Source organism: Cimex lectularius, unplaced genomic scaffold, assembly GCF_000648675.2.
Source record: "Cimex lectularius strain Harlan isolate CLEC.00 unplaced genomic scaffold, Clec_2.1 scaffold76, whole genome shotgun sequence".
Taxonomy (NCBI): domain Eukaryota; kingdom Metazoa; phylum Arthropoda; class Insecta; order Hemiptera; family Cimicidae; genus Cimex; species Cimex lectularius.
Genome location: NW_019392636.1, coordinates 1,525,665 through 1,538,704, shown reverse-complemented (window position 1 = coordinate 1,538,704; position 13,040 = coordinate 1,525,665). Strand labels below are relative to the sequence as shown.

General features: G+C 29.9%; 1 protein-coding gene across 5 annotated transcripts in view; it reads left to right on the top strand.

Annotated features, from left to right (window-relative positions):
• Positions 1–10,614, top strand: part of LOC106669897 (protein kinase C-binding protein NELL2-like) — a 110,270-nt gene extending 99,656 nt beyond the window's left edge. For 2 of the 5 annotated variants that reach the window (XM_014399746.2, XM_014399745.1), the window contains exons 9-18: positions 28–219; positions 2,039–2,158; positions 2,224–2,347; positions 2,482–2,618; positions 2,674–2,910; positions 2,971–3,093; positions 3,214–3,464; positions 3,525–3,737; positions 4,261–4,310; positions 9,770–10,614. In XM_014399746.2, the coding sequence (XP_014255232.1) occupies positions 28–219; positions 2,039–2,158; positions 2,224–2,347; positions 2,482–2,618; positions 2,674–2,910; positions 2,971–3,093; positions 3,214–3,464; positions 3,525–3,737; positions 4,261–4,310; positions 9,770–9,917 (1,595 nt within the window). In that variant the 3' untranslated portion in view covers positions 9,918–10,614. Of the gene's footprint in view, positions 1–27; positions 220–2,038; positions 2,159–2,223; positions 2,348–2,481; positions 2,619–2,673; positions 2,911–2,970; positions 3,094–3,213; positions 3,465–3,524; positions 3,738–4,260; positions 4,311–5,284; positions 5,358–9,769 lie in introns of those variants that run through there. The other 3 variants (XM_024226510.1, XM_014399747.1, XM_024226511.1) reach the window with 3 other exon arrangements.
• Positions 10,615–13,040: the final 2,426 nt, after the last annotated feature.

Sequence of the window (13,040 nt, the reverse complement as noted above, 5' to 3'; positions counted from 1 at the left end):
ACATATTAACCGAGATAATTTCCACAGAGCAATGCTACCTTCGAGGGACTCTGTACGAGCACAGCGAAGTAGTGAGTTTGAAACAGTGCGTTCAGTGCGAGTGCCATGACGGATCCATGCACTGCACGAGGATCGACCCTGAGACCATGTGCCCATCTCTTGAGTGTTCGGAAAGCGAACAATTTAGTGTACCTGATGAATGCTGCAAATTTTGTCCTGGTATGAATCCTGCTTGACCTTCCTTCCTACTAACAATTTATACATTTAATAGGCGTAAGATACGCATGTTGCGATCTCAGTGAAGCAACATCTGAAAAATATGCATACTAAGCAGAAATTAAATCTATCGCCGTATCCGTGAACTCTTTTTTTATTTAATTATGTTTATCTAAATGTTCAACCTATTTTAGGTACTAGTTTAAGTTTGGAGCTTATTTAAGTTTCCTGCATTTCATTTACAGCAAAACAACACGAAATTAATTAGTTATATAGCTTATTTCCGTCAAATTAACCCTTTTCCCATTAGAAATTAACCTTTTTTGGCACCAAATGAACCCTTCTTATTTTCAAATTATCCTTTTATATAATATCTATAGAATTAACCCTTTGTAACTAATACACCTTCTTTAACATCAAATTAACCATTTTTAACTTCAAATTACCCCTTTTTTCCGTCAAATTAACCCCTTTTTAACTTGAAATTAACCTTTTTTCATTTCAAATTAACTCATATAAACCATTTTTAACTGCAAATTTATCTATTTTTAATTTCGAATTAGCCTTTTTTAATTTCAAATTAACTCTTTTTAACTTCATATTAACCATTTTTAACCATAAATTGATCTTTTTTAATTTCGACTTAACCTATCTCAATTTTAAATTACCACTTTTTAACTTAATATTAACCATTTTTAACTGCACATTTACCTGTTTTTAATTTCGAATTAACCTTTTTTAATTTCAAATTAACTCTTTTTAACTTCATATTAACCGTTTTTAACTTCAAATTGACCTTTTTTTTTTTAATTTCCAATTAACTCTTTTTAACTTCATATTAACCATTTTGAACTGCAAATTTACCTTTTTTTATTTTGATTTAACCTTTGTTAACTTTAAATTAACTCTTTTTAACATCAAATAATCCATTTTTAACTACAAATTTACCTTTTTTAATTTCGAATTAACCTTTGTTAACTTTAGATTAACTCTTTTTAACTTCAAATTACCCTTTTTTCTGTCAAATTAACCCTTTGTAATTTCCAATTAACTCTTTTTAACTTCATATTAACCATTTTTAACTGAAAATTTACCTTTTTTTATTATGAATTAACCTTTGTTAACTTTAAATTAACTATTTTTAACTTCATATTAACCATTTTTAACTACAAATTTACCTTTTTTAATTTCGAATTAACATTTATTAACATTAATTAACGTTAAATTACCCCTTTTCCCACCAAATAACCATTTTTAGTTTCAAATTAACTCCGTTTAACTTCAAATTATCATTTTATAATTTTCATGTAGACATACTGAAGATGGTTAAATGATGAAGTGCACCTGAAAGATTAACAAGTATAGGCAGATCAGGATGACTTGTAAGGATAAGTTATATGGCAGCAGTCTAACAAAATCCATACAAAAATTGAAAGACAAAGATTTAACAGATTTTGACAACAACAAAGACTTTTAGGATCAAAATCTATTAAGACTGTAAAAAAAACTGCACAAAACTTATTTTGACACCAAAAGTAAGGAGTTCCACCAATCCAAAACTACTCACACATAATACATATAATAAACGCAATAACAAGAAAATATAGCAACACTTTTTATCTTTTAACGTCTAATAGCATATAAAAAAGAAGGATAATAACGAAGAAACTTAATCAATTAGCAAAAAAAGATACCAATTGGCAAATCTAAATTTGATGCTGTATGAGACTTTGTCAAATCATAAATTAATTAATTCCTCAGTTCTCATACATTATTTCTGATAAATTTCAACAATAAAAATATGTATGTACATTTTGTATAGGAGTTGACTACTGCAGTAAGGGTCATGATTGTCATGACAATGCCACCTGCCTTAATTTGGAAACGAGATACGCTTGTCATTGCAATACAGGCTATAAAGGAGATGGGTATGATTGTAAAGGTAATTTTTTTTAAACTTCTTGTCCAATGTTTTCATTTGCAAGTTCTTAATTTATAATTTTTTAGATATTGATGAATGCCTGAACCAGGGAGGGTTAGAAGGACATCACTGTCATAGTAATTCTCAGTGCAAAAATACTGAAGGGAGTTATGAGTGTGAATGTTTACCAGGTCATCGGAGGGTTGATAGGTAATTTATGAACTAAATAATATCACTAGATTAGAAATAAACAGCTTTATTCTTGCTGAATTTTGCACAAACTGGTGATAAATGTCGATCATTTTACACCAAATAACATTGCTTGATAGAATAATTTTTTCCAGATTTAACTGTGCTGAGATTGATGAATGTGCAACAGATGCACACTCTTGTGATAAACATGCAACTTGCATAAACACCCAAGGCTCATATCACTGCACCTGCCAAGAGGGTTACACCGGTGATGGGTACTCCTGCACTCGTAAGTATTTCATAATATACTGTGAGTTTTGTCTGAATTCAAACAATTGTTTTAGCTGTCTGTGAATTGCCTTGTGAGAACGGTGGCACCTGTATAGATGGAGGCATATGCTCCTGCCGGCCGGGGTACCAAGGCATCTCGTGTGCTGAAGATCTCAATGAATGTTCGACTGGTTTACATTCATGCGATAATTCTTCCCTTTGCGTAAATATGCCAGGATGGTATTACTGCACATGCAACAAAGGATATCAACCTTCCTTCCCCCATATCCAACACCAAAAACTTTGTCAAGGTAAGGTTATCCTGTTCTCCTTTTCACGTAAACATGTTCTAATCAGAGTTCATACTTTAGACTTTGACGAGTGTACTTCGGGGAATCATACATGTCATGAGAGCGCATTGTGTGTAAATTTAGACGGAGGCTACAAATGCATCTGCCCTCCTAATCTTGATAATACAACTGACTGTAAATTGAGTAAGTCATCTAATTCAATTAAAACTGATAATAAATTTTGAAAAAATATATGATTTTACTTGAGATAGCCTTTTAAGACCAATTAATTTCCGTTTAAATGAATACGTTTAATTTTTTAAGGCTGCATAGTTAAGGGATTTGGCGAAATACCCGATGGTGAGTCAGCACCTTCAGCCGATTGTGAAACGTGCGTGTGCATCGAAGGCCAATTGGTCTGCACCCAGAGGTCCTGCAATTGTTCCTCTAATCCACCCCCACATTGCTGCCCCCATTGTTACCCAGCCACATACTGCACACATCAGGAGTTTGCCCATGTCAAGTTTGCATCAGGAGACAAATGGATATACCAGTGTCAAACCTGTGAATGCCTTGTATGTTTTTCTATTACTGCACTGCTAAATTGACACAATAAATCACGTAATAATTTTTAGATGGGTGAAATAGACTGTTGGGAGGTGGAATGCCCACCAGTCTGGTGTGATTCAACCATATTATCGACAAGCGATTGCTGTCCGAGGTGTCCATCTGATCCACCATGTAATATGAGCAGTGGTGGTTGTAGAGCAGGCCCAGGTATTCCTGGCCGCTACTTCCAACCCGGGCCATGGTCAGACATCAACACCTGTTCATCATGTAACTGTAAGGTATGATCAGAAATTGGCATTATGTATATAATTGTACTTAGAATATTTAAATTAATTATCACTTGATTGACAAGTCTGCCAATATTCATGGCTTTATTTTGTTTATTGTAGAAGACAAAAGACAACAGATCAAACACATTATTACAGTTTATTGCTCAAATCTGTGAAAATTTTTGTACTCTATATTAATTTTCACGTCTAGTTTTAGGAAGTAAACAAAAATATATAATATATAAAAGTTTTAATTCATTACCAAATGTTTTTAGACCCAGCTTCAAAATGTTTTAACAAATTTATAGTGTCATAGTTTTCTAAACAACTCACAGGTAAACATTTTTAACCATTTGGTACATTTCATAATTTTTAATTAATTTAGATAATCTTAATCTTTATTCATCTTAAAGTAATTTCAAGACATAATAAATAAACCAATTATTTTAAAACATATACAACCTGGTATATATTTGCCTGCGAGCGTTATTTATCAGAGTTTATATAATTAATTGAATATTCTATGTTTCAGGTGCCGTTTTGTGACCTTTTGGTGAGCAATTCTGCGTTTTGTGTGCATCGGTAATTCACGTACCCTTCACTTTAAATACGGGCCTGACAGCTTTGATTTTCATATGTAAAAATCAATGAATAAACAATATCCAGTATCAAGTTGGATGTTGATAATTCAAGGTGGCAGGCTCGGCTACTTCTAAAGTAGTGTCTTGTTAATTCACTAATATAAAATGTTGACGCACTTTGAATGATGACATTTCAGTATACATTTTTCTGTCTGTTATGGCATGCAAATGAACAAACAAAAATATGACGCACTTTTGTCAAAGACAAGAGGAGCTGCAACATTTTTTATTTTATATAAACACTGTTGTTTTTTTTTGTCTTAAGTGTTATTATGTACTGTGATCACTGAAATCATGGAGACACAGTATAGCTTGCATACTTAGATGTAATTGAGGCATGCGATTCCAACCGCTTTGATTTTAAATTGTCTGATTCAAGAATGTCAGTTGATTCCTTCTTTTGTGTATATTTTAGATTTGAGTATGTGCTTGGTTTTCATTAGAAAAATGATTTCAAAGCATGTTCTTAAAAATAATATATTAACATTTTTAATCAATATTAATGTCAAGAATTATTAATATAGCAATTTATAAAGTGTATGTTTTCTTGACACTTTGATCCTTTATGATAGGAAAATTTAATTGATATATTTACTATATATTATATTACTTCTGTACATTATTTTTACTTCATAGAATATATATTTGCGTAGATATAAAAAATCAAAATAGACAGTTTATACTTTTACAGTAGGCATTACCTGAGAGTTATACAAATTTGTTTAATTTTTTTTTTAATAGTAGTCCCATTAAAGGAAAAATGGCTGCATGTTTTATTCAAATAAATAGGAGTGACATAGACCAAGTAAATAAATAGCAGAGTAGTACAGGTTGGGTTGGTAGAAAGAAACAAAACTCGAGGAACAAAAAATTCATAAAATTCATATTTTCTGATATTCTGTATTGCTTACACAGCGATGGGAGTGCTTTGGATAAAGGTTAGACATTCTGTGCTGGCTTCCTGGCTTATACAACGAACACTAAAGTGGTAATTATTTGTCGGGACCATTTCACACTTATCAATTTTTTTTCTCCATATTTTCCTTCATACTGCTTGCCCCTTTCTTTCCATACATTTTAACAGTTGTTGTTCATTACTATTTTTTTTTACTTTTCAGTTGTAATTAATTGATTTCAAGCATAAATAGATAAATGCTTAAATTATTTAAAATAGATACAATTTTTTTTACTTTTGCATTTCTAATAAATCTACTGTATGTTTGCAGTTCAAGTTAAAGTGATAAGTTTAATTTTATATATTATGGTTTAGGTAAATTCCAAAAGCTTTTAGTTCCAGAATATTTTTTTTATGTAAGATGCCTCTCACTCACTTTTTGAGCTTAGTCAGCCTACATTAAAACAAAAATGAATATAAATAACACAAAAATGAACTGTTCTTTCCAAACAGTCAAATTGAAATGGTTTCAGTGTTGACAGTTTGAAAAGAACGATTTGTTTTTTGTGTTATTTATATTCTTTTTTATTTTAATGAAAGCTGATGATGTTCACAAGGTGAATGAAAAGCGTCTTACATAAATAAACAAAATATGCTGGAACAAAAAGCTTTTTGAATTTACCTAGATAATAATACATAATGAAGTTCCATTGCAAAAAAGTGCAAACTTTAAAAAAATATTGCTTATTTTTTGAAAATAATACTTCCCTTGTACATTTTTTTTCAAGTTAAAGCTTTTTTTTTAAACAATAAATATAACAAATTTTCCCTATAAATCAGCATACTTGATAGACTCTTTAGGCATGCTTTGCAAAATTTGCGTTTTCTGGCTTTATGAAAATACAACAAACATTGCTTTTGGTATTTGCAACAGTTATAAGATTTTGTTGCATTATGCTATCATACCCTGGCTTATTAGATATTAATGTAAATACAATTTTATAAACAGTATATACAACTATGAACAATATCATTTGTCACTTAAACGTGTAAATTTTATTAACATTTGTAGTAACTAACTTAATTAACGACTGTAATAACAATTGAAAGTTGTTAGTTTGTAAACCCAGCTTACTGTCAGAAAATTCTCAGAATAATTTTAGCATGAGAAACTTCTCTGCACAAACTTAACAAAAATGACAAATAGCGGTCATTTCTGATCATTTAATCAGCCTATTCTCGCTGTATTCATCTGTCAGACACGTTTTGTCTTTTCATCATCTTCAGTTTTACACACGGTTTTACACCGTCTCCCTGCAAACAGCAAGAGGAAATCCCAAAATTCACACTATAATTCTCTAGATTATCAGTTTTTGTTACAATTAGAACTAGATTAAAAAACCTACCACCAAAGATACAAAAAAGCAAAAACACATCTGACAGACCAAAACAGCAAGGATGGACAGGTCGAATGATCAGAAACAACCAAGATACAGGTTCATCAACTCACAGACCTCAAAAAAGAGTTTTAATAAAAATCTATCTAGTATTGATCGAGTTACTTTAATAATAAAATTATTTAACAAATTTTGTTGCTTAACTGTCATGCTTAAATTATTAATTTAATTTTATATAGATTAATATGCCAAGTTGCAGTTCATTTAGCCTGTTTTCCAAATCCCTAGCACTAGAGCAAGAAGTACCAATTAATACATAAAATAATTTTACGATAATAATGAAGTATGTGTGTTATTTAGCAACAGTTGTTCAATAATTTGTTGAAGTAGAGGAGCAGTCAGGATGAAGTATTTTAGAAAAAAAATAAGACCTTTATTCTGTTCATCTTCAGGGCTTTCAAAACATACGTAAAATAGTAAACATAATTTTTTCCAATCAACATATGTTTTGTAATTAACCCAGGCCCTGAAGATGAACCGGATAAAGGTCGAAGCGTTGTCAAAAATATGAAAAAGGTGTTTTTCTAAAATACTTCATTCCTGACCGCTCCTCGCTAATTCGACAAAATAATAAATTATGATAATTATATTACTGTCTGTACTTCTTCCAAATCATTGACAAATAGTACAAAAACTAAGGACTTAAAAGTATAATTGTATGACTTTTATGCTGCAAACTTTTCATAAATTTGAACTGCTGTAGTTGCATAGAGTGATTTCTGAAATTCAAACATTCCTGTAGATGTTTCAAAGCAAAGTAATAGAACAAAGCTTGTCTATCAAAACTGCTTATTTAAAATTCAAAAACATGCATGTACCATTAGTCTTTTCTGGGGAAGAAAGTAGACAATCATTAATTTGTACATACCCTGTTTAAAACCCAGTCTGGCATCCTTTCAATAAATTATTTTCGCCCATTTCTCAAGTCTTCTGGAAATATTCTAGTAAAGAACTTAGTAATGATGTTCTAAAGTGAGATCATACTAGAATTTAATGGATTTTTATCAAATTAATTATTGATTGCTGATTTATATAAGCTCAAATCTGCACACACCGGCAATTCCAGCTTTTGTAAATTATAATAAATCATTGGCAGGCATCGAGAATTAGCCACCCCATGTGTTGGCAGTCCAGAGTCAGACCTCAGTCATATTCTTCTAGTCACTGAGGTTGGGCTCCAGGTGCTATCAACAGCTAGGTCAATTCAACACCCGACAAAATCAGTACCTAAATTCAAACCGACTTCACTCACTCTTAAATACGTTATTTTTAATTTTTTGTTTATTTCTATACTATTCACTCAGTTGAGTGGAGTACTCAATATTCCTCCATCACCCTTTACACCTACTATATAACTTGACACACACACTAGGGACACAAAATTATCATTGTTATACACAATAAAACAACCATGTTTCCTCCTAAAATTAGAGACCAGATACCTTCTGCTGTGCTTAAGCCCGACTCTCATACTGGGTGGAATTTCCTATGTGCTCTCTATTTGGAACCAAAAGCACCATTCAATTAGGTAGTCACATTGATCAACCTTTCTCTGCATGCCAGACAAATACGCGGGCTTTTACCCAAAAGTTATGGAAGAAAGTGTCAACCTCATTTGGCCTATTCTTAATCTGGTGAGGATGGCCCCTCTTCTACAATTCAGATCCTTTGAGGACCACCTATCAACAGTGCTCTTAAACCGTGAAAGCTTCTGTGTTGACCTGCCACTTTCTTTTAATCATGTTTTTTATTGAATTTTTGGCGTAAGAGGGCTAGAACGCAGTGGTTAAGTACAGGGGTTGGGACGACCCAGCCTTAGCCACCCATACGCCTTTTCTCCTCCAGTTGTGTGTCTGAACAACAACCACCATTTTCCCAAGATCCTCTACCTCGTGATTTCTTTTATAAAAGTGGAATTTATAGAACTATAAAAACTTTCAGGTTCCTTTTCTATCTGAAAAATCATACCAAAATTTATTTTGTGGGTTCTAATTTTTCCTGTCATTTTATTATGCTTGGCTTTACTGCTTTCTTCTTATTCTAACTTGATAGGTCAGACATGTCATTTTCTATAACATATATTGTGCTGAACGATGCATTGTGTCTATGAAGGGTACAACATATAAACTTTATTAATTATCACTCCTCTTACTATATTGGTTGATTGTCTTTTCTTTGATGATAGATCTGGACAAATAACTAGTGAACTACTAGTTATTAGTTTGTCCAAATTTATCGAAAAAATTTATTAACATTTTAAACAACTTTAGTACTTTCAAGAATTCTGTCATCTTCCAGTAACTTTTCAAATATAAAAACAATTTCAATTAATTATACTTTTATTTAAGATCTTGGTTGGGATGAAAAAGTTAGTGACACAAGAGTGATTCGAACCCACAACCTTCGGCTTCACCCATTCGTGGGTTTGAATCTCGCTCGTGACACTAATTTTTTCATCTCAACCAAGACTTTAGATAAAAATATAATTTATTGAAATAAATACATAGGTCAATTATGACGGCTAAACATATAGGAATATAAAAACAATGTTAATGATGGAATATTCAGAATATAACTGAAATATATTTGTTGTACAATACAAAAGTTTTGCTAAATTTCTTCACTTTGTAATACATTTAATATATAGAAAAACTTATTATTACAAGAACAGTGGATGTATCCACTAGTTGTAAAACAGTTTTATTTTGCAAAATATATATTTATTCTCAAATTAAAATATGTAATGGCAAAAAATTTATTTGAAAGAGAAGATGTACACTCACTGAGATACTTACATAATACTTTATATAATAATAAATTATAAAAAAATTAAAATTTCAATAATCGGTTCAATTTGTTTCTGCTCTAAACAAACAATTATTATTTATTTAAAATTAACAAAACAAATATTGTATCTGATGTGCTAATCTTAATTAAAATAGTATGACTCTCAGGTTAACTTAAAATCTTTCGCTATATCAATGATAATAATATAAATAGTTTGTTATGTTGATAGTATTGTTGTACTGATATAATAATTATTTCCAGGAGGGTGAATTATGCTGCAGCCTTGATTCTGGGTGTGAAGGGCCTACTTGGACTTGCACCGTTTCGGCTTCATCTTCTTTATATCGAAAGGGAGTACCTCACTTTGATTCTACTCCTGTTTGCAGTCGCAACTGTAGTCAGAATATAAGCGGCTAATACTTCCTTCAGAAAGAAACCAACTTCTAGTCCATTCAGGTTGTTTTATAATATAAATATCTCATTTTAGATATTTGTAAATAGTTTGTTAATAAGGGCCAAGGTTTGTTTTTTGATTTATTTTCTTAAATACATTCATTTGTCTGTGTTTTGTAAAAAGTAAAACGGTGTAATAACAGAAGCTTGTTATCCTAATAAAATGTTTGAGACTGACTAGAGGTACAGCTGTTTATTACGTGGAATGATAAGTATTGAGAAGAACAAGAACAATTTTTCGCTTTCTTAAAAGAAAATAAATCTGTTAAATAAATAGTTAAATAAAAATATTTAAAAAAACGGATAAGCTGTACCTACCGTGTACTGTGTACCTACTGCTTTTGATATCATTACAACATGTCTTCCAACATAATGATGAAACTGATTTTAGTAATCGGATATTTATTGATTGTAATAGACTTTGCGCTTTTGCCATTATGTAAAAAAAATGGTTTGCCTTGTAATTGCATAAATTTGTCTGATATTGCCTAACTCTTTACAGTCATTGAAATTTGTAACCCGTAGTCATTGTACTGTTAAAAAGCCTAAGAAATCTAATGATAATTAAACAAAAACGTATTATTTTCAACAACTAAATATTTATAGTCAATTTGAGAAAACTTATAGTTTTTACTTTATTAGAATATATATTACCATAGAAAAATTGTTTAAAAAAAAATATTAATAATAGTTTTAAAAATTAAAGTTTAAATTGGCGTAAAAACTATAAGTGTTTTTTCGTATTGGGCTTAGACATTGCTTGTAAGTTTCTTCATAATATACAAAAATAATAATTTTAATTTTCAAATATTAAAATGTTATAGTATATCAATTTAAATTTTCCTTTCTAGAATCAACTGAAAAAATATAAGGTTCTGATATAACTTTTAGATATTTGTGAATATATGAGTTATTTTAACAGTAAAAATTAGAAAAACACAACTACTATTTTTTAAACTGTTTTGAGTCATTCAGTGCTGCTGCAATATGTTAATATATTATTTTAAGATGTAATTTTAAAGTGTTTTTTTTTATTTGTAGTTTGTTAACTCATAAATCCGAAAGAAAAGTGTACATCATAATATTTTCAATTTATAAATTTCCTCCTGCCCTTTTTAAAAACATTGATAACTACTATAACATTTTATTCAAATATAATCAGTGCATTAAAAAGAAAGCTAGTATGTTGTTATGATATTAGTGAACTACTTGTCTGGTACTGAAAAAATAACTAAAAGTTCTGGTAAGCACATATAAGCAATGGAAAGTGATTTTGAAATTTATGTTAACTATTACATGAAGCATTAAGAAGAGGTTGATTCTCCTTTTTCTGAAAGACTTTATTCAGAATGAAAGCAAAACCTGATAAAAAAAAAAAAATTTAACACTTGTGAGAGTTAGTGGGTGAAACAAGAAATATAACAATAAATACTTTCAAATGTAGTTCCTTTAAATTAGACACCACTTTGTGTATGTGTTTGTGTGTACATATAGTTAAAGAAAAACTCACTTTTAACGTTGTACTATATATTTTGCATATATGTATATATGTATTTACAGAATTATATACATATAACATGTTTAAGATGCAGCTCTTGACAATATAATTACAATTATAATCGACACAAAAGATTCTTTTGACATAAAATCGTAATATAGAATGTATTTGTGTAATTTGTGTTGTTGAAATGTATTTTGACAATTAGCATTGTAAAAAAACTATTCTTGTAATGGCTTCTTTTAAAAAGCCTCTCGAACTCGAGTGATTCAGACTAAAACTGTAGATAGCTGTCTTCTTCAGTTTAATAATTAAATTTAATAAACTAAAGCACAAAATATTTATGTAAATCAATGCCTAATTTGATTAAAGAAAAATAAAATTACATAGATCTTAGGAAAAGAGTGACAGTTTTTTTTTTAATATAGAATAAATGTAAACAAAATAACTTGAGATAGAAGAACAAAAACATGTAGTCAGTAATATAGAGGTGCAATTATATAATTGTTGTATTGCAAACTGTTACATAATGGTCAGTTATCGAGATAAGTCACCGTTTCAAGCATTTTCTCTCGATTTGGACCACACTATTTTCTTAGAAACTATTTGTGATTTGAGGACAAGAAAATTGTGATGAAATTTTTATTCAAAATCATGATAGAAAGAAAGATATAGTCTGTATTGCCACAGTGTGTTAATATAAATATCACACAAACTTGTAAGGAATGCCTAACTTAAGTATATTAATCAAAACATTGTCCTCGGCGTAATTTCTTGGTATTTTAATATGTGCTGTTTGATGATATGTAAGACAAATAAATGTTTGTCTTTTTAGACAATCTTCAGCGGAAGTGTACACTGCCTTCATTATCAGGATGTATTCCCAAGTTACCTGCTTTCGCTTTAGACAATTAAATTAAAAAATGGATAGAAAATTATAATTTTTTTTTCTTCTGTTAATAAAAATAGTTAACAAAAAAGTTTTATTTGTAATTTAGGAAAACAAGAAACTGTTAAATTCTTGGCCTTGCTACTATTGCATTAGTTTAAAATTTAAATCTATGAAAGTATATAGGCAAAAGTATTGTAATTTTAAGCACTGAATTTTGTATATAATAATTATTAGTAAACAGAATTTCATGAAATTGTAAAAAAAAGGTTAGATAAATTGTTGTGGAAATTTATTGTTCAAGTGTTTTATTTATTTTCTTAGAATCATGATCCATTTTAATTATATAAGTTGCAACATCGTAATCAGAACATTCCTATATTTTGTACTAAAGTGAAAATATTAAGATAAATAAAACAATCATGTAGATATACAGCAAGAAAATTAATTTTAAAAAATACCTGTGACCATCGAATAATATGTTGATATTTGTATTTCACAGCAGTCTTAATTTTTGTTCTGATGGTAAAAATTCCGAATAGAAATGCTGCAGTTTTGTGTTCTTTTCTAATGAAAATATATACAAATTTTAGTGTGTGTACTTTTTCATTTTATTCAACTAAACATACCAGTTCCATATTTTTTACAGTTACACAAGAAAATTAAATCCATTATGAGAGTGTCATTTTGTG